Source organism: Hyaena hyaena, unplaced genomic scaffold, assembly GCF_003009895.1.
Source record: "Hyaena hyaena isolate Hyena2069 unplaced genomic scaffold, ASM300989v1 scaffold_35, whole genome shotgun sequence".
NCBI classification, from domain to species: Eukaryota; Metazoa; Chordata; class Mammalia; order Carnivora; family Hyaenidae; genus Hyaena; species Hyaena hyaena.
Window position 1 is genome coordinate 4,422,491 of NW_024080667.1, and position 20,511 is coordinate 4,443,001.

Sequence of the window (20,511 nt, forward strand, 5' to 3'; positions counted from 1 at the left end):
GGGCAGGTGGGAGTGGGTTAGGCACGGGTGTGCACGGCCCCCAGCCCACTGAGTCACGGCTGCCACATCCGCGCAGAGAACGCCGTGTGCCCCGATGAGCTCCGACACGCTGCTCCTGGGCGCACCGGCAATGACAGGGAGACAATCACCGAGCAAGCACTCTCCTTCTGGAAGAGGAGTCAGTCGTGTTCCAGAACCAGGTGCCACTGTTTGTTTAAAGGTATTAAAGTGGTGGAGACTGACCCTATGACCCCCCCAGGGCAGAGGTTCTAACCCAGGTCCACGGACCACCGCAGGAGGGGCCTCTAGTCTGCGGAAACTCGGTGCAAAGCAGAGGGGTCTTCTGGAGGAAGAGAGTCCACAGCACGAAGCACAGTCTCGAACAAGCTGGGGCCAAGGAAAAGCTAACAGCAGTGCCCCCGAGGGCCGCGGGGAACCGAGCAGAGCAGCCGGGCCCAGGGCTCAGCTGGGCTTTGTTCCAACCACTGGTCCCAGGGCCCCGAGCTGCCAAAGCTCGAGAGCTTGGTTTCCGCAACCATCAAATGGGGACAGTAACAAGTCCTGGCTGGGTCACCGCAGGTATTCAACGAGGCCACGTGTGAATGCGCAAGCGCACAGAAGGGGCTCCGTGGCCCACAGTTAACGGCCACTGGGCTGTTAGGCCCGAGGCCTGGCGACATTCACGCCGAAGTCCTCTCCCCAGCGTCTGCGCTAACAGGGGAAAGGCTGGCACCGATCATCCCCTGTTGGTTTTGGAAGGTGTTTTTGCCTTTGCATCTGAGTAGGGTGTGTCTGGTGTTCTGAAATTTTCTACCAGTCTAAACAAAGTAATAAAATCATGCCATAAAAACCAGACCCCGGCGTGAGGCCAGAGGCTCCCCGCCCAGCAGGCCTCGATCGCCCCTGCTTCAGGCCGGGGATGCTGCCGCCAGCTGCAGGGGGAGTGGGGCGCCGTGAAGCAAGGCGAGCACCGTCCCTCCCCTGCCACCCCTTCCTTGCCACCCTTGTGCACTTCTGAGCACCCTTGTGCTCAGACTCCTCCGACCCCACCAATGGCCTCTGTTCACACACTCCCCCACGCGTGGCACCAAGGACACGAATACGCAGGCCACCAGCTCCTGGGAAGGCATGTGGCTCTGAGACAGCGCTGAGGCTGCATGTTAACAAGGATACTGAGCTGAGCGGTGCCCACGTGTGACCGCCAGACAGCGGGGCAGCACGGGCCAACGACAGCCTGTGATGGCGCTTGGCCTCATGGTCAGGCCGGAAGGCCTAGCACACGGGGACCTCGCGCCAAATTCTGGGGGTGTCGCTACAGACCCAAGGGCGTGGCTCCCCGAGGACAAAGACAGATGGGAAACTGCCACTGGAGGCTTTCTCCTGATGGTGGGGTCTAGGAAGAAGGTTCTCCCTGTTTCTTTCCCCCTCAGGTCTTGATTACAGGGTCAGCCCTGAGCTGAGATCAAGAGCTGCACACTTAACCGACTGAGCTACCAGGGGCCCCATGTTTTTCAATTTTTTTTGTTTTGAGGCTCTACCAATTTTCCAGATACTGGAAAGCCCAACTAGTCTTCACGGCCTCAGTTACCCACCTATGAAGTGGGGGTAACCACGGTTCCTGCCCCAAACCCGTGCGCCCACTGAGCAGCACAGGGCGTGGGACACGGGAAGTCCCCATGTGTCCCAACGGCCTGGTGTTCACGGCTCTCTCCCAGGCCGTTTGGCAGTGACTGACGGGCTGGTTCTTGCTTGTGTTCCTTCTGCTGTGAAGATGAAAGCTAAGACCGGCCCCAGTGAGACAGACGTGGGCTCTGCCGCACAAGATCTTTGGAAGATAAAACCTGGGCACTAACCAGCCGCGTCGAGGAACTCCGAGAAGGTCTCCACTGGCATGAACTCCTCCTGGAAGGTCTTCAGGGCTTTGTCAGCAGCCTCGTAGATGGGCATGTCGTTGTGGCGGATGTATTCCGCTAGAGAGCAGGACCAGCCTCCCTCCGTGTTGCTGGTAGGCACCTTCTGCAAGAAGCGACAGGAGACAGGCCCGGGGGTGGATTACTTAATGCCTCGAGTCAGTCGGGCCTCTCGATGCCAAAAAGCAGCCCTCCCGTTCACATCAAAGTTTCCCTGGAGGACGTGTTTTGCTTCCAGGAACATTAAAGTCTCGTGTCATTTCTCCTGCGGCCCCTTTATTATGCGCCGAGTCATTCGACCTGCAAGCTACCAGTGGAGACGGCTCCTGCACGTGTCACGGCTGCATCGCCCCAGGAAAAGGGAAGCTCGCTGTGCTTCATTCAGACTCTTCCAGGAGCCACCCCCAAACCCTCAGACTCTCTCAAGGCAGAGAGCAGTGTCCCCACTGGAAGCTGGGCCGGAGTAAGTCACACTCACACAAGGCAACAGAGTTTACCCAAACAGAGGGGACAAGGGCAAACAGGGTGACTCAGGAGGGAAGGTCTGCCCGGGGAGGGGAGTCTGCAGCAGGCCTGAGACCGGCTGACAGGAGCGGTCCGGGCTACAAATGAACGTCCCAGGCAAAGGGTCCAAGAGAGAGTGGAGATCCCTCCCGCAGGAGAGGCAGAGGCCAGAGGGGAGCAGCAACCCTGCTGCTGAGCAGCACAGAAATCCCACACCCTCGCAGAAGCCAGTCGAGCTTCCGACGGCCTCCCTACCTTAAACATGTTGTAAATGAGATCGACGAGGGCCCAAAAGAGAAGGGAAGAGCGATAAGCAGAGTAGTCCTTCACCGCCTTGTCGGTCAGCCTGGAACAGAAAATCAAATTGCGTGTCCGTGAAGACCCTGGAATGATCCACACGAGGACAGACCAGAGCACGATGGGAGCAAGTCAAGAATCCAGTCATCCACGCACCACTCCACGCCAGCCACCTGCCTATCTTCTCGGCTGTGGGCAAGAACTTCTGAAGCCTGGACCCAGGGGTTTACTCACTACAATGATCCCTGAGAAACGCATCCTTAGCACTGACTCTCTTCCAGACTACAGTGAATCAGAATCAGGGGAACATCAGGTGCAACATGGCAACCAGGGGCCCCTGCCATGAACAGATGCCAGGGAGGCCCGTGTGTCCTGCGTTCAGCCCTACGCGCGCTCTCGGACTTGCCAGGACCTCATACATGAAGGGGGAAACAGGGTTCTATTTCAGCCTTGACATTCCTGGTAGGGGCATTTTCACAAATATAGTCGGCAGACTAATCCAACCAAACCCAGGGATGTCAAGCACGAGCTGTGCTAAAAAACAGCGAGCTGATGGATGACCTGCACTGAGCAATAGTAATCTCCAGGACGGAGGACGCAAGCGCCACCTCCAAAGTCCTGGGGTAATCCCAGAGCCGCCGCCACGGCCCTGGGCTCTGCCCAGGCCCAGCTTTACCCAACCTAATGATTCAGTGCAGGATTAAAGGCTGGCAGGCCCTTGGAACGACGGGGGCGGGCTGGGACACCGTCCTCTGCCCTCTCAGCAGACGCTCCTGGCGTGAGGAGCGGGGACACTAGATCACGGTGGTAAAGCCACCATGAAATACAGAGACCAGATGCCCCTCTGCTCAGGGAGTGAATGCTGGTGGTACAGGATTCAGTTTCTACCATCGGAGATCTACCTGAGGTCTTGTTTGCAAACTGCCTCCACGTGTGCAGTAAATAAAGGCTGGATGAACCCTTGTCACAAAAACTCTGTCTAAAACATACTGGGACAAAGCCCGTAACTAAGGGGACTAAAACTTAGTATTAAAGTGGGTGTGCGTAGGTAAGAATCATAAAGTGAGATCTTCCTGTATGGGCCTTACGAGAAGGAACCGCAGGGCCTGGGATGGGATGTCCACACATACACTCGATAAAAGTAAATTCATTAACAAAACGAAGTCTGACAATTCTGTTTGCTACAATGTTCTTCCCGTTCCCTCCCTGCACCCCCACACCCTCCAGAGCACCTGCTCTCTCCCACCTGCTCTGCGTGCGGACTCCGCGGCCCACAGCGAGGTCCGCCACTAGGCTGGCCTGGGGGCAAGGGCGACACTCCCTTGTCTGTGACTCTGCCTGCTGCCCACAGGGCACCAGATGAAGCTTAAGTCCCAGGCCTAACGACTTGCAAGTTCCTGGCAGAGGAACCTTTCTTCCTAAACGTAAACCACACACAAGAGAACTTCTCTCATGTGGATTCCCAGGTCTTTGTATCGGCTACTGCCTCCTACCCCATCGTGGACTCAGGACACAGCTTGCTCCCAGGGGCACCACCCAGCCGCCAAAATGACGCCCTCTGAGTGTCCCTCTGGCACAGTCTCTCCTGGGAGGGTGTCCCAATACAGGGCTCACGCCCGGCACCTCTGCCAGCCCGTCTCAGGGGCGCCCACTCGGGCCTCCACCCCACGCCAGACTTGGTGGCTGCTGTGCTTTGGTAAGCAGGAATAGAGTGACCTGCCCAACTTAATTATTTAGGGCTAATTAATAAAGGTGAGTAAACTGCCACAGAGAAAATGGTAACCTGTGAGAAGCTCACACTGGGTTTCTTAAGTGACCCATGAACAGAAAGGCTTTTCCTCAACTGCCTGGGACAGCAGAGAGTTCCAGTCTCCTGACTGAAGGCAAAATGGCCCCCGTGGGTTCAGATTTCACAGCTGCCACCAAGGGCCAATGCCCAGCAGACCACCACGCTCTGTGCTACGGGTACAGGCTGAGCCTGGCTTACCCGCAACCCACTATCTTCCAGCTTGAGCTTCTGATTCCTGGCGGCTAGGACTCTGGGAAACACCAGGAAGTGATACGTCTGAAAGGGGCCAGGGGTTGGGTGGGGACTTGAACAAGGCTCGCCCCCTCCTGTTGGTACCAGCCGGACGCAACAGCCGAGCTCTGACCTAGTCTCTCTGAGGGGGGAGGGGCCTCTGACTGGCAACCCAGGTAAACCAGGGCCGGTGGAGATCAAAGGAACCAGGTGCCGAGCCAGGCACGTGGCTGTGCCCATTTGCTCTGTCATCATCAGGGGCCTGAAAGCCGCACATGTGGAAACGTTCCCTCGGATCCTAGCAAGAGGAGACACACAAGGACAGATCTTCTGGAAGGGAAGCAGATTTCCCTGGGGTGCCAGAGGCAGGCTGACACACCTACACCCTACTCGAGCCCGGGGAGGCAGACAGTCATGGGCCACCAAGAGCCGACGGCAGTGCCCATGGTGTCCATTCAGCGTGTGGCAACTCCGTGGTCATCTCAAAGGGCTTCTTGCTGTTTACAGCGGTTCTTCTCATCTGACCCAAATCACAGCACAAGGTCATGAGAACAAAGACGCTTCCTCCCTGAAAGGTCGTTCCTTCTTTGGGACGTGTCCACACAAACAGGAGAAAAAGAAGAAAGGCTCATAGAACGTGGGGCAAACAGGACAGGAATGTCACCAGGGAAAGATGATAAGCTTTTCATGATCCGAGGGGAAAGTCCCCTGTGTGGCCATGCAGAAGCTTCCCAGTTTGCGGCCAGGCCAGCCTGGGAAAACGTGGTCACCTCCAGGAGCTCCCTGCCAGCCTGCATCCTCCTCAAAAGTAGCCTCCCCCCATGCCTGGCCGGCTGCTCCTCTGAAACCTGACCCAAGCCTCGCTCCAACTTTCCAGAGGCTGAACACGAGACCCATAGGTGGCCAGGCACCTACCGGCCACTGGGCCTAGGCTCTTGGCACGACAGACTGAGAAAGGACAGGGCCGATTACCAAATCAAATGAGCAGGCCCTTACTTGGCACACGTGCTGCAAAGCAGCTTTTCCACACAGCGGGGAGTACGGAATCCAGGCAGCCCAGAACACAGGACCTCCCGAGGCAGAGACTGACCTGGTGGCTCCCCCTGGAGCCACTGCCCGGGCCTGAGAGGTCACCAGCAGCCTCCGCAGGATTTCTACGCGCGTGGCTCTCCACTTCTCGGGGGGCAGGATGTGGAGGGCCAGGACTGTGAAATAGTGGGGCCCGTCCACTTCAAAGGCACTCTCCACCCACTTCTCCTTGGGCTGTTCCAGGAAGCCCTGGAGGTTCTTTTCCTCTCGGGAAGTTGCTCGGGTTCTGGAACAAAAGGAACACAATGAAATCAGGGGAGAAGCAGGGTACCAACAGCAAGAGGAGAGGAGGTTTGATCAACCTGTCATCTTCTTTTAAGCTTTTTGAACGCCTGGATCACGGAACATGGGCACCCACTCTTAAGTAACCCTTCTACCCCCTACTCAAGGGCGGCTTCCTCCCTTCCAAGCCCTACTTGGTAGCACTCTCCTTGCCCCCACCAACCCCCAGCTCAGCTCTGACACAATTCCAAACAACTACTGGCTCTGGAGCCCCCTGCATATGGCGGGCACGTTCACAAACACTCCACCAACAAAGTGACCGAACAACTCTGGAAGGGGACAGCCAGCACCTTCTTATGTGGTATCTGAAGCCTACAGAAGTGAAGTGACCTTCCCCATGCCAGCAAGTCAGTACTTGCAGTGAGGGAGCCCATGCGTGTCCAGAACCTGAGTCTGCGACCCAGCCCGTGCTCCCGCTTGCCACACACAGTCCCCAGAGCTCGGCCAGGTGCGCCGGCACCCCGACCGCGCCCTCTGTGTTTCATGGTTTCCTTCCATGTCTGTGTCCCCTCCTTCATTCCAACAGCTGCTTCTGGGCAAGCACTGCTTCCTCTTCTCCCTCCTGCCTGAACTGCAGGCATACGGTCCCAAACTTTACTTCCAGGCACTGCTCTGGGAGCTTGACAGGATCGTGTCACCTAATCCTGACAACAGCCCTAGGACACCGGTACCGGATCCACGCTGGTTTCACAAAGAACACAATAGAGACAATGGATTTGCAGGGAAGGTGGCTCCCTTGCCCACAGTCACATACCGGGGAACGGAAGAATGGGGCTGTGAACCCTGGCAGTCTGGATGCCTAGCTGGCCCTCTGTGTTCTCGATCCATGCGAAAGCCCTTGCCAGCACCACAGTGGTTCAGCGAGCGGCCCTGGGGCGGCACAGGGACCCCACTGGAGGCCTTCTTGACCGCATACCCCTGACCCTATAACCTGGACAGTACTCTCATGCCAAGAGTGCCTGGGACCCTGTCTTTATCCTGGGTGGGGGGGGGGGGAAGAAGAAACAAAACACAACCCCAGGAGCCCTGACGGTGTGAGTCACCAGGCTTACAGATGGTGCCGGCAGACACCGGACTGTGGCAAAGCAGAAGAGGGCCGTGTACAAAGACACCCTGCTTCCTTCCGCTCCTTGAGAACAGACGAGGATGGCACAGATGGACATACCCGACTAGACTTTCCAGAACTGGGAGTCAGAAGCTTTCTGCCTCCATAGGACCTGCCCATCTCTGCTCCAGCTCACAGTGTGACCTACTTGCCTGTATACACCAATGTGACCAGGATCGCATCAAGGTGAAGCCAGAAACTAGAGGGGGCAGTCTACAGCTGAGTAACAGTGCCTCTTTGGTGAAGCTTCCAGGTCAGCCTTTAACTGACCAAGACACCTGTGCCACAGCCAACGCCCACCCTGGCCAAAGGACTCAAGCCTGAGTTACCAGCAGCTGGCCCCTGACAAACGCAGACACCTCCGGCCACTGGCTCTTCGGCCGGGCAGGTCACGCGGCCTCTCTGGGGCTGTGTCACCCCCCCCCCGGAGAGAGGGCAGCCCGCCCTGCCGCACAGCTGCCAAGGGGCAGGTCTCTGCAGAGCCAAGGGCTCTGTCAAAGGCCCCATAAACCCCGGCAATTAGCACTGCTTGGGCCTGCCGTGACCCGGAAAGTGAGAACATCTGTGCTGCCAATGATGTGGGTGTCCAACAGTCTGCACAGTCTAACAGATGATGTCACGCCCGGACAGGGACCTGCCCGTGCATCTTGTTAACAATGAGACCTGCGCTCTGGCGGTCAGCCCTCTATCTCACCAGGAAATGGGAGGGAGGGAGAAAACAACACTGGTGAAGACAGAAGGCCAGAAAGGAGAAGAGACAGGCTGTCCTGTGATCCAAGGCAGAGAACAGCTGCCTCAGGCGGACCCTACCCAGTCTTTCAACAGCTGGCCAGTTCCCTGCCCGAAGCAGGTAGGAGACTCTTATTGCAAAAGGGAGCCTAACAGTACAAACCTGTTCAAACCAAGAACCAAAGTATATTAAATCTTCTAATCTTCTTTTAACATCTGGGCTGGAATGAATACTATTCTCTACCCTAAATGCTTCTTTAAAATCGCACATTTAGTTACCAGCCTAACTGCCCCACAAAGTACACGCAGATAAAAATACAAACCCACTCTCCTGCTGGCTAGGAGCCGCCTCTCCCAGACAGCCTTCGACACTCCCCAGCCCTCAGTGTGCCAGAAGTACTGCTCACTGGTGAGGACACCAGGATTCGGGTCCGTCTCCCACTTATGAAAACGGTTGGTTTCTGGGTCTGCCGCAGCCCCTGGTTGTGAAACCTTCCCCTGTGACACCCTGTGTCCCTTTGACAGTGACACTATGCAGCCCCGAGTCATGGCCTCCCCCATCCCACAGTACCGAGTCCTAGGGTTAGTGGAGGCGACATGGCAGTGGAAGCTAAGGAGGTTCTCTGGTGGGCTGGCCTCCCCCTGTTCCTGGTCCCCTCTAGGCAGAGCATCAGTCCAAGGACACAGGCCTTGGCTGCCCACAGAGGGAGATGGAACCGTTCTGGAAAGGAAATCCCCATATTCTGCATGACTTGAGAAAGCCACGGATGAACACGCGTGCTTCAGTAAAGGCTGAGGCCAGTCGTCTGCTAGGACCTAGCTCGGGCAGACGTGGGAATGCTGACCCCTTGTTGAGCAGAGGGGCATGGGGCGGGCTGGCCGGGTGGTGCCTGCCAGGGAGCGAGATACTGACGTGTTCAGGACGTAAAGCACAGTGTGGACGATGTACGGGATCAGGTGGATGTTGCTCTCCCGGCCGCCCCCGCCGGTGTCCGCGCTGAACGACTGCTCCATGGCAAAGCGCAGGAAGAGCAGCTTGATATCGTGGATGTTGAGCTGGTAGGTGGGCTCCCGCTGGCCCGTGCATTCCTGGAGGTAAGTGTTGTGCCTGCGGGGAAGCAGAACGAATGCTGTGAGCAACGCAAGGTCCCCGGGGAAGCCCAGTCAGGAAGGCAGAGCCCCCTCGGCACAGCCCTCTCAGCACAGCCTGACCCAGAGGCCATAAAGGTCATCACATAAGCAGATTGAGAAATGATAGGGACGGCCGAGGAATGACAGGGATGGCCGAGGACATGAACTGTGGCCCGCAGGAAAACGAGAGCAGACGGCATTCCAGTTTCTGCTGTGACTGAATGTGATGCTCTCCAAGCTTTGAGAAGACGCTGCCAGTTTTGGGGGCCTATTTCCTAAGAGACAAACGTCATAGAACGTATCATGGCCAAACCCACTACACTTTAGAAGAAGAAACTTGGAAGGTATTCGTTCTCACAAGGTGATCTGTCCATAAAATTTTTTCTTTAACCTCCAAAATGAAAGGTACTTTTTTATTTTAAAAAAAGTTTACTTATTTTGAGACCGAGCATGCATGCGTGTGCAAGTTCAGGAGGGGCAGAGAGAGATGGAGAGAGACTCCCAAGCAGGCTCTGCGCAGGGCTCAATCCCATGAACCATGAGATGATGACCTGGGCTGCAATCAAGAGTCGGATGCTTAACCTAGTGAGCCACCCAGGTGGCCCCGAAAGATATTCTTCTATGTCAATATATGCTACCACCAGCCTGGGCCCAGTCCACGTGACCTCAGATAATTTACTCAACTTCTCTGTGCCTCAATTTCCTCAACCGGGGAATGTGTATAATAACAGCACATGGTAAGCATCTCAATACGTTGCCCACCATGATCACTGCCATCCCCCAGCCTTACAACAGGACTCGGGGTGGGGCATTCATTCCCTGAAGCATCAGCAAGAGCAAGGCCCTCCTCCATGCCTTAATGACTCTACTCTGGATTTTAGGACAAGGGAGGCTTGAAAGGAGCCCAATATTCCCCATGCCACTGAGGTATATTCATTCTTTAAGCCTCAGAGGCACACACTGCAGAAGAGAAGTCTGGGAAACTGTGGCTTAGAGAGCAAAGGGTGCTGTGTCTCTTGTCCTGAGATCAGCAAGGGAGAAGGGGTAGCAAAAAACCGGAAATTCCATGTGGTGCACCAGATGCTGAGGGTGCTGATTTCTTACAGCCGAGTTCCTCCCGTTGCAGTAGCTTCCCTGCCAGCACTCAAAGAAAGGGACCAGGGTTCTCAATGACAGTCACAGGCCTTCGGGCCAAGCTGATCGCTGATTTTCCCCCATCTCCTGGGAACCCCCTTTTATACCGTGCACACTGCTCAACACTCACCTTGCCAAGCAGGTGGCAAAAGCTGATTCGGGGACGTGGGGCCCCCAGACCGGAAGGAGCCCATTGCACTTGGTGTTGGCATTCTGAAGGGCTGCGCTTTCCCACTCTTCCCGGCCACGAGCCAGCCTGGATTGGGAGAAGAGCAGGGATGAGTGACCGCAGGAACGGATCTGGTAACCAGGCACCTGGGCGGGAGGGGCGGAGCAGGGTCTGCTAGCACTAGGAAGAAGTTAGCCCGTGCATCTGAGTCCAGAGAGAATTAGCCCTTTGTGTCATAATTTGGTAAATGCCAGCCAGCTCTGCTGTTTCAGGTAAGCAAGGTTGCTTTCTCCAGCCGTAGGCCAAATGCCAAGTGGATTTCCTAATTACATGGCACAAATGGCTCTTGGGCCTGGGTGGTCTGAGGGAAGACACCCTACTCCCCGCAGATGAAAACTCCAGGGTCGGCATCCTACCCCCTCCCAGCACAGGGCCTTGGGCAAGCTGCTCAGTCCTCTGCAGTGACACAGGCCTGGGCCGAAGCACATGAGGAAGGAGGCTACTGAGCAGCCACTGCGCAGGAGCCTGGGCCTACCTGACGGCAGCGAGGTGGCAGTCGTAGTGCACGATGTTGAAGTGGGACACGGTGCTGTAGCCCTGCTGCTTCCGGGGCTTATTCTCCATCTCTTCCAAGGCTACCCGCTTGGTGAAGGTATAAATGCCCAGGACTTTCGTGGGCTGCAAAGACACCGTGGAAAGGAGGAGAGGTGAGGCAAACGCCGAGGCAAGCTCTGGGAGAAGGTGAAGCGGAGGAGAGGGGAGCTGAGGGCCTCCCCTTACAGGAAGGAAGGCGCTCGGGGAGGGGGTGATGGTGAGCACGTCAGTCTCTTGGTTAAGCATTCGGCTGGGCACAGTTCCAGTGAGATGGGCAATGTGGGCAACAACCAAAATACAGCAGATGCTGTGGAGATGGAAAGACGGACACGTAGCCTAAACTGACGGTCTTTCCTTTTTGCTTCATTTATCTGAAAGGAAAGAGTAACTGCCTCCCGGGTAAGTCACCTGCTATATACAACTTCTCAAGCAGCCTGGGCCACAGCAGGACCTACAAGGCTTGTGGCCCTTCAGTGGCACGGACGCTAGCAGGACGTTCAAGCTGGAGGGAAGAGGGCGTCTTGTAGGCCTTTAGGGGAATAAGTGGGTCATGTGCTGCTCTGTTCCTGCCAGTCATAACTCCAGTTTGGTAGAGGTTCTGATCTTCTCCCCAGGGACCCTGCTTAGGAGCAGCATGGTGTCCTTCTACAAGCCCCAGGCCTGGAGTCAGAGACGCACGGGCTACCATTCTGGCTCTGCCACGTGACCCTTGTTTTCCCATCCATGAAGTGGGGTTTTATAGATTCAACAACAGAATTATTCAGTTTACATAAAGCCCTGGTCACCAGGACTGGCATATAGAAAGAATCCAATGGGTGGTGATGGTGATAGTGAGGATGATGGTGGTGGTAATAATGGCGATGGTGATGATGGTGGTGATAGGGGTGGTGATGATGGTGATGATGATGGTGGTGGTGGTGGTGGTGGTGATGGGGATGATGGTGGTGGTGGTAGACGTGATGATGATGGTAGTGGTGGTGGTGGTGGGGATGGGGTGATGGTGGTGGCGGTAGTGGTGGTGATTATCAGTCTGCCTTCCTCCCTTTAGAGAGGCAGCTGGCCCTGAGACACGCCTCAACCTCGGCCCATCTAAGAGTGAAAAGGCCTGCAGGAGAAGGACGCCACCGGAGCGAGGGGCCAGGCTGCGCATCAGGCCCAGGCTGGGCACAATACCTGGAACTTGTACCCCTCCCTGCAGATGCAGCACGTGAGACCCGGCTCCTCAATTAGCTCCTCCATCTGCTTCAGGAGTGCTGTCTTGGTCACGACCTGGCCCTTCTCGTTTGTCTGTAGGGAAAACCCAAGTGACAGGTCAGAAGAGAATTTACACACACACACACACACACACACACACACACACACACACACACAACCTAGCTTGGGGATGCTCAGAACAGGGCTGCCCTTCCATAGACACTAGAAGGACAGTACACAGAAAGGAAACCTCTTTTGGTGGCTCCCAATGAGGGTAGAGACCCAGATTCTTCTGCTATTCTCTTCCTTCAGGAATCCCTGAAGCAAAGGATCCTATCTGGCTAGAAGCCTGGCTAGCTGCCACCTGCCACCAAAAAAGCTGCCTTTCTCTGTGCCGGCAATCCCAAGTCCCAGCTGCCAAGGGCTGTCACATTAGGATTCACTTCATGGTTCCCATGGGCGTTTTAGACTGCTAACACCCCGGCCTGCTGGTTGGAGAAGGCTCTCCTAGAGCTAGCTTCTTTCAACACAGGGCAAGGAGAGCACAGGGCCTCATGTCCAACAGACGTGGGTTCAAACTCTTGTCAACCGCTTATTAAGCATGAGCCTCGCTCTATTCCCTTTGCTTCTCAGACTCTGCTACTTCAGCCAGAAAAAACGTATGGTAACATCACCCTCACTGAGTCACACGGGGCTTAAAGAAAACCTTACGAGCAAGGTGCGTAACTCAGCACAGTGCCTGGCGAGCAGTAAATCCTGCAGGAGCAAAAGTGATCATCCCGTCGTCACAGTTTCTGTGAACTCGTTACATCATTTAACCTCGGAGTCCCGTCTGGGTGGTGGGACAACGGTCACCCCGAGGGGTTGTCATGAAGGCACATCTAGTTCCCTCCTCCTCCTTGCCAGCCTTCATCTTCGCCATCCCCAACCCGGCTCTGTCCCAAAGCATGGCTATCTCCTCCTCAACGGTGTGGATAAGAATGTGGGGACTCCCAGAGTGTGGCTTTACCGTCATGCCCAGGGTACCCAGAGCCTTCTGCCTCATTGCCATGGCCATGCGCTTCTTCTCTGCGCGGGTCTCCCTGCGGGCGGCATCGATCTTCTTGTTGACATCAGGGTGTTCCCGCAATGCCTCTAGCAGGTTCTCTGCCAGGGTCCCAATGCCCTCATCGCTGGACACCTGCTCTAGTTTATGTAGGTTCGTGATGGAGTCCGTTCCAATCAGAACCTACCAAGTAGAGACCAGAGAAATATATGCTTCCAATAACGTGAATACACATGCTCTCCAGGAGCAGACAGGTTTAGAAAATTCAACAGAATGCACACAATCTCAGGTCATCTATTCAGGTTCAATCAGACCTTCTGAACATGTGCTTCAAAACATTTCGACCAACAGGAGTGGGTTTGGCCCTGTCGCTGACCTTAGAACAAGCACTACATTCTTTGGCTCCGGTGCCCTGGCCTATAAAGTGGCGATAATATCAGGCTTGCGGTGAAGATTAAAATTTTGTCACAAATAATTGGATGTAAAGCGCCCAGCACCGTGGAAGAGAAGGGGGCTCGGGTAAGATGCCCCAGAGAAGCAGCACCTGATGGGGCCTGGGTTGTGGACTCTGACCGCAGAGCAGAGCAGGCCATGACATTCACAGGGACTGTGCTCAGTTTTTCCTCCAGAAGCCCCATGTCCACCACACCTGGGAACTCAGCATTTCCTCAACCGAGTCTGGTACAGTAGAGGTGTGACTCCGAGTAGGAGTGGATGAGAAAACAGACAGTACCAAGCAGCCCCCGTGCTTGAGAAGGCCAGCACTCGCTGCACAACAACACGGCGCCGGCGACACGGGTGGGAGAACACGACACACAGGCGGGGCCAACCCCACAAGGCCGTCCAGGGGAGCCGAGAAGGAGCACGGCCCCACCCCAAGCCCCCCGCCCCCGGCACCCGTGCATTAAAGCCCAGCGCTACTGTATGGGTTTAACCATACATGGAAAACAACAGAACCAACCTGCAATGCGAAAGTTCAGCACTCAACCCAAATCACCCGCAGGCTCGTATACCTGTGCTCAGAGCAGGTATGCCTCAAACTTGCACATCAGCAAAACGACAGGTTGGCTCACGTCTCATGCTCCTGGTTGCTGAGCCCACAGCGTGACTGCCCAGTAAACTACCGCACAGGCACCTGACCTCCCCACGCTGGGTGTGAGCTGTGCGCCTGCGTGCATCCATGTGAGGCAGTGCTTTATGTGCCAGGGGGACAGAGACCTGGCCCCCCCGAAGGTCACACTCTAACCGGGCAAGCAGACGCACACGGTAGCCTGACAGAACGCCTCAGCCGCACCTCACTTCAAACCTTCTGGGTTCTTTGTCCCTTCAATGCCACCACCACTCACCTGTCACCCAACCCAGAAACAACAGAGTTCTTGACTCATCCAGCTTCCTCACCCGCCATCGGCAACCGACTTCCAAATCCTGTTCACTGTGCCCCACAGATGGCCATCGGACACCCCCCCCCCACGCTGTCCAGCTCACACGCTCGCTCTGCTGCCGTCAGCTCTTACCTCAAGTATGAGAGAAGCCAACCGTCTCTCTTGCCATCTGCCCTCCCTCCAATCCACGGCCCAGGGCATGGCCCTCAGGAGAAAATGCACCCCCCTCTTTGGAGAATGCGCCCCGGACCTATGCTGCATCGGGATCAGCTCCTACCACGCCTTGCCCCCACTGCGCACTTCCGGCGTCCTTTGGCTTCTAAGCCTTAGCAGCTGCCTTGCTTTCTTCTACAAACATCTTCTTTCCTCTGGCCTCTTTCACACCACACTTAGGTCACTCTTCAGTTATCACCATGAATGTGGCTGTATCTTCCACCAGACAGTGAGTTCCCAGAAGCACAGGCTATGACTGCCTTGGTCACCAATGTCGCCTCAGTTTAGCACAGGTACACAAGTGCTTAAAAAAATGTGTTGCTAGGAAAAGAATGGCCTCAAGGGTAAAGGCCAAGTTCCTAACTAGATGAAGCCTTAGTCTAAAGACAATAATCCGGGGGCGCCTGGGTGGCTTAGTCGGTTAAGCGTCCGACTTTCGCTTGGGTCATGATCTCGCGGTTCGTGGGTTCGAGCCCCGCATCGGGCTCTGTGCTCACTGCCAGCCCAGAGCCTGGAGCCTGTTTCAGTCTGTGACTCCCTCTCTCTCTGACCCTCCCCTGTTCACGCTGTCTTTCTCTCCTAGAAATAAATAAAAAACATTATAAAAAAAATAAATAAATAAAATAAAGACAATAATCTGACTTAGTATCTTTCCAGTTTCTTAGCCCGGAAATCACCTGACCTGAGCTTGGCTCACTCCTGGATTCACCCACGTATAAAATATACATTCTAGGAACAGAGAAACCAATATACGTGAAAACTCCTTTGTAAGAAAATGACCTCCACAAAGATGTGCTAACTATGACCATCTGCACTGAACTGAACAAAAGTCTGAAACAAGGGAGACCAGGGCTTTTGGGATGAGCTATCAGAACAGAACACCAAATGAGAGCGTGGAATTACATTCAACGCAGAACACTACACACAGGGGGGAAAAAAAAACCCCAGCTCTGAGCACTCTCGAAACTCAACATTAAAAAAATCCAATTAGAAAACGGGCAAAAGATATAAGCAGACAGGCCGCTGACAACACGCAGACGAAGCACATGGGAAGATGCGCAGCACCACTAACCATCAGGGAAACACAAACTGAAAGCACAGTGAGCTTATCACTGTTCACCTGTCAGAAGGGCTCAAATAAAAGCCAATGACGCCACCGGGTGGTGAGGAGGATGCAGAGAAAGATCACTCAGGCACGCCAGTGGGAATGTAAAACACTGCAGGCACTTTAGAAAACAGCTAGGCAGTTTCTACTAAAACTAATTATGCAGCTATGCACGACCCAGCAAGTGCACGCCTAGGTGTTTATCCCAGAGGAATGAAGACTTCTGGTCACACACAAAACAACTGCATGTGAACGTTTGCAGCAGTTTTATTTGTGACTTCCAAATACAGGAAACAGACCAGATGTTCTTTAACGGATGAATGATGGGCGGCCTCAGGAACCCACACCACAAACACCACCGAGCAATGAAAAGGAACACACTATCAATACACACAACCTGGATGAATTCCCCCCAAAATTACGCCGAGTGAAAAAAGCCAACCCTGAAAGGTTACACGCTGTCTGAAGCCATTTATAGAACACTCAGGAAGTAACAAAACTATAGCCATGGAGAGAGCAGTGGTGGCCGGTGGTTAGTGGGGAGGTGCACACAGCTATCAAACGGCAACAGGAGGGATCCTGGAGACGATAAACTTCTCCTGAATTCTGACTCCATCAGTGTCAACCTCCTGACCGTAATACTCTAGACGGTTTTGTAAAAGGTCACTGTTGAGAAATGGGTCTGTAGGATTTCTCTGTATTATTTCTTAACAACTGCAGGTAAACCTACAATTACCTCAAAATGAAAAGTTTAATTTAGAAAAACTCCCGCCTGGCCACCTGTCTGGGCCAGTCAGGATTTGTGAGGATAACAGAGCCCAGCGCGGGGATCAGGGATGAGCAGCAGACTGGAAAGGTGGGACTCTTGGAGAACAAAGTTTCCAGCTGCCTGAATCAGAACAGAACATGGCAGCGACAGCACTAAAAATATCCTGAGACCCAAATGGCTATGGCCAGAAATCAGAACTGTTAAACTGTGGCCAGCCACACCCTCGGTTCGACTGCCACTCTGCTGACCCATGAGAAAACAAAGCTCCACGTAAGAAGGAGCTGAATGCTGGGATCACGTGTAAGCCTCACTCCTCTCTACATACAGAGCTGAACCAGATAAGCTCGGAGTCTCCCATATGCGGGGGGTCTTCCATGCCAGAGGAAGTCACATCCTGAGGCTAATCGAGGTCGTCACCTTCATTCAGGCATGGCAGATGGGAAGAGAGTGTCGCCTTCGCCACACATGTCCTGCCTCTAAAATGAAGGCCCGTAGGCGGCTGGCTACTCACTCACCTGCGTGGCAGGGTGCTGGACAGCCAGCCCCCGGAGAAGCCTCAAGATAAACGGCAGGGCTGGGCGAGATAAGAACTTTTTCCAGATGTCAGCATCCAGACTGCAAAGGAAAAAAAGGCAGCTTAGCAGAGGCCGGAGGAGCAAAGCCTCTCTGGAAACCAGTGGTTGATCTATTCTGGCTTGTTTCAATGCGATTCGTCAAGAGGGCCATCAAGGACCCCAGAGGATCACCTTGCTCAGCCAGGCAGCCAGACAAAATTGAGCATTCCAGAAACCCACGTGCTGCCACCTGTTCCCCGGCCCCAAAGGGCTGTGTGGCAGTGGAGGGGTCACCCTGGCAGTTTCCAGAAGAGGGAGGTGACTCCGAGCAGGGCCAAAGGGGGATATGTGAAGCTCTCAGCCACGATGAGGAAGGAGAAAAGGAACCAGATGAGGGAAGGAAAGCAGCCGCTCTGACGGAGCCGCCTCTTACTTCTTGGCACTGGGAATGTGCTTCTTCATGTAGTCCAGCGCGCTCTGCGTGATTCCCTTCTGGAGGATCAGGTCCTTCAGCTGATGCCCGTTGCTGCTGTTCTTGATGCCGGCCGCGATCTTACAGAAGCAGTCCAGGAAGACCTTATCGTCGCCGCTGTGGTCTTCGTCATACCTGCAGGAGACAGCAGGGCCTCAGGGGGTGAAGGGGAATGACAAACGTGCCTCGCGTCCTTCTCATGGTCAACAATCTTCCACAGTCTCTGGGGTCACGTGTGACACGAGGGCCCTGCTGACCTGGTTCCTGCTGCTCCCCCTCTCCTGCCACATCCCGCAAACTCCCAACGTTCTCTTGCGTTTTCATGCTTTGTACACAGGACTCTCTCCATCCCGTCACACCTTCACACCTCTGTCCCGTGTCACCAGCCTCTGGGCCGCCCCTGCCTAGCCAACTTAGCAATATACTGAGCCTCCAGTAACAACGCACCGCTGGAGGGCCAGACAGGCACACACGAGCCTAGCAGAACTTCAGGGGAGTCTTCCCTACCCTCACAGAACGAGTTCGGGTGTCGGGGAGGACCCGCATGCAGCCGAGACGCAAGCACGTACTTGTCAAAGCTGCAGTACGGCTTGAAGCGCTCCACCAAGATCTGCATCTTCTCCACCTCACCAAAGGAAAGGTACGGGATGATGCGAAGCAGACCCTGGAGCACGCTCGGGTTGGAGCGAACAAACGTGCTGTTGATCTGGTCCAGGAGCATCACAAGCTGATCCTTGTCGCCCGTCAGGAGGAGGTTGCCCTGCGGTGAGGAGGAGGATGGAAGGCCCCGTAACAGGGTCAGGACTTCCGTCAGCCAACATTTGAACCCCAGATGTCACCCCCCTCCCTCAGAAGCAGCCCTAGAGAAACTGTCCTGGCACTTTCTGCGTATGAGTTTCATTTGACGCTAGTTCTACATTTCTGTGCAGCTCTATTAATGGTCTCACGTGGTCAAAAATGCTACCACGATCTCCCCTGCCCCAAGGGAAGGCAGGCTGCCTGCTACTCACTTGGTCACACCTCTAGCCACAGAAGGGGCACGACAGGGACGGAGGGGACAGGGGGTACAATGGGGACTGGGGGTGGTGGGGAGACAGGGGAAGGCAAGGGCATACCGGGCGGAAAGAAACTGAACTGGGAGTTGGCAGACCCGGGTCCTCAGCCTGATTCTGCAAGCAGCCAACTATGTAACACTGAACAGTCCACCTAACTTCTCTGAGGTGGGAGTGTGCTCAACCCGGGATTGAGGGTCTGGGCTAAGACCCCTGTTTATGGGCTGGAACATGCTAGGATTCCATTAATGAGCACTTCTGAGTGAAATAATATCCTTAGCAGCTTCGTGTCCTCCAAATCCATAGATTTCAGGCTTCAATGCCATCATGTCACCATTGCTTTGTCATTTCTATGATCTGAGCAGGTTCAACCAGTTTTGGACACAGCTGGACACAAACAAGCCTGCGGCCAGCAATGAGACCACAAATGCTCCCAGTGTCTGCAGAGGGACAGACCGGCCCCACGCACCTTGTCCTCACTCAGGGGCTCGGCGTTGGATTCATCCAGAATGATCTCCATGATACTAAGCACTTGCTCGGCCACAGCTGCACCGCCACTGTCCTTGCTTTCTTGCTCAGCTACCAGGGCCTGTGGAGGAGACCCAGTCAGTCTAGGGAGAAGGCCATAACCGCTCGTTGCTGCCAGGATCTGCTCCTCACCAATATCCTCCATGGCCTTACTTCCCAGAGATCTGTGCATGTGGGAGCAGGGAGGCGAGACAGAGCAAGTGTGTGGACATTTGTGGGAGCAGGGGGGTGAGAGAGAGCAAGTGTGTGGACATTTGCACACAATGAAACTATGATGTCCCAGTTCTCTATCTTGGTTGCCCCGAGGCCGGGGGCATTACTTCTCCAGGCTGTGCAATCTGTACTGCTTTATAAACTTCGGATTCAGGAAACAGACGAGGGAGGTCTCGGGTGTCATGGCAGCAGCACAGGGGGCGCCAGCAGGAAAAGGGACAGTGTGAATGAGCCGTGCCTCGGGGCCAGTCAGCCAGACAGAGGAAGGGTTTGAAAAGGCCACAAAGCCTTCTCACCTGAGCCCGGATGCCCCTCCCCCACCCAAGAACCCTGAGGCCCCCACTATCTTCCTCAGCCTCTGCCCGCCTTTTACCAGGTTTAGGGTCCCCAGCATGACATTCAGGGTGTTCATTTCCAGCTTGACCAGCTGCTGTCGGTTGACTTTCACCTTCACACAGTAACTGAACAATTTCAGGAGCACCTGGTAAGAGAAGCCAGTCAAAACCCGTGAGGCGGAGAGTGTGAGATGTGGGGACAAGCAAGATGGAAATTTCTGAGAGCGGCCCTGTACCGCCAGCAGGCACACTTCCTGAAGTACCAGGAACAGTAAGGAAAAGTGCCTCCTGAGGGGACACAACAAGGCGGGGAAGCCCTCAGAGCAGGCTGGCATTTTTAACAGCAACACGCCCCAGCGGCAGCCCATGCGGCCTCGGTGCATCTCTACGCTCCCTCAACGACGAGGGAGTGACGCCCGTCCTGGTGTGACAGGTGATGCGCTGCTGTCTCAGGGCAAGTCCATCAGTAACTCTGGCTCTGGAGAATGTATCCAGAAAGATCCCGAAGCTCACAGCCTGTGGGAACTCAGAACCATGCAGGTCGTTTACTTACTTTTCTTTTGTTAAGATAGAAGTGGTTTTGTTTCTTTTATTAAGATACAAATAGTTTTCCTTTTTTTACATTTTTAAAATTTTAATTCCTTTCAACTGCTTTTGAAATTTTAATTCTCCACACGGACCAATC

General features: G+C 54.8%; 1 protein-coding gene across 4 annotated transcripts in view; it reads right to left on the reverse strand.

The window, feature by feature from the left end:
• UBR4 (ubiquitin protein ligase E3 component n-recognin 4) overlaps positions 1–20,511 on the reverse strand; it is a 134,485-nt gene that overhangs the window by 389 nt on the left and 113,585 nt on the right. For all 4 annotated transcript variants that reach the window (XM_039228977.1, XM_039228980.1, XM_039228979.1 and 1 more), the window contains 13 exons: positions 19,865–19,972; positions 19,220–19,339; positions 18,268–18,458; positions 17,660–17,833; positions 17,188–17,287; positions 13,168–13,386; positions 12,138–12,251; positions 10,906–11,048; positions 10,332–10,457; positions 8,850–9,044; positions 5,822–6,046; positions 2,670–2,760; positions 1,854–2,016 (listed from right to left, as the gene is read on the reverse strand). In XM_039228977.1, coding sequence (XP_039084908.1) covers positions 1,854–2,016; positions 2,670–2,760; positions 5,822–6,046; positions 8,850–9,044; positions 10,332–10,457; positions 10,906–11,048; positions 12,138–12,251; positions 13,168–13,386; positions 17,188–17,287; positions 17,660–17,833; positions 18,268–18,458; positions 19,220–19,339; positions 19,865–19,972 — 1,969 coding nt within the window. The remainder of the gene's footprint in view (positions 1–1,853; positions 2,017–2,669; positions 2,761–5,821; positions 6,047–8,849; positions 9,045–10,331; positions 10,458–10,905; positions 11,049–12,137; positions 12,252–13,167; positions 13,387–17,187; positions 17,288–17,659; positions 17,834–18,267; positions 18,459–19,219; positions 19,340–19,864; positions 19,973–20,511) is intronic.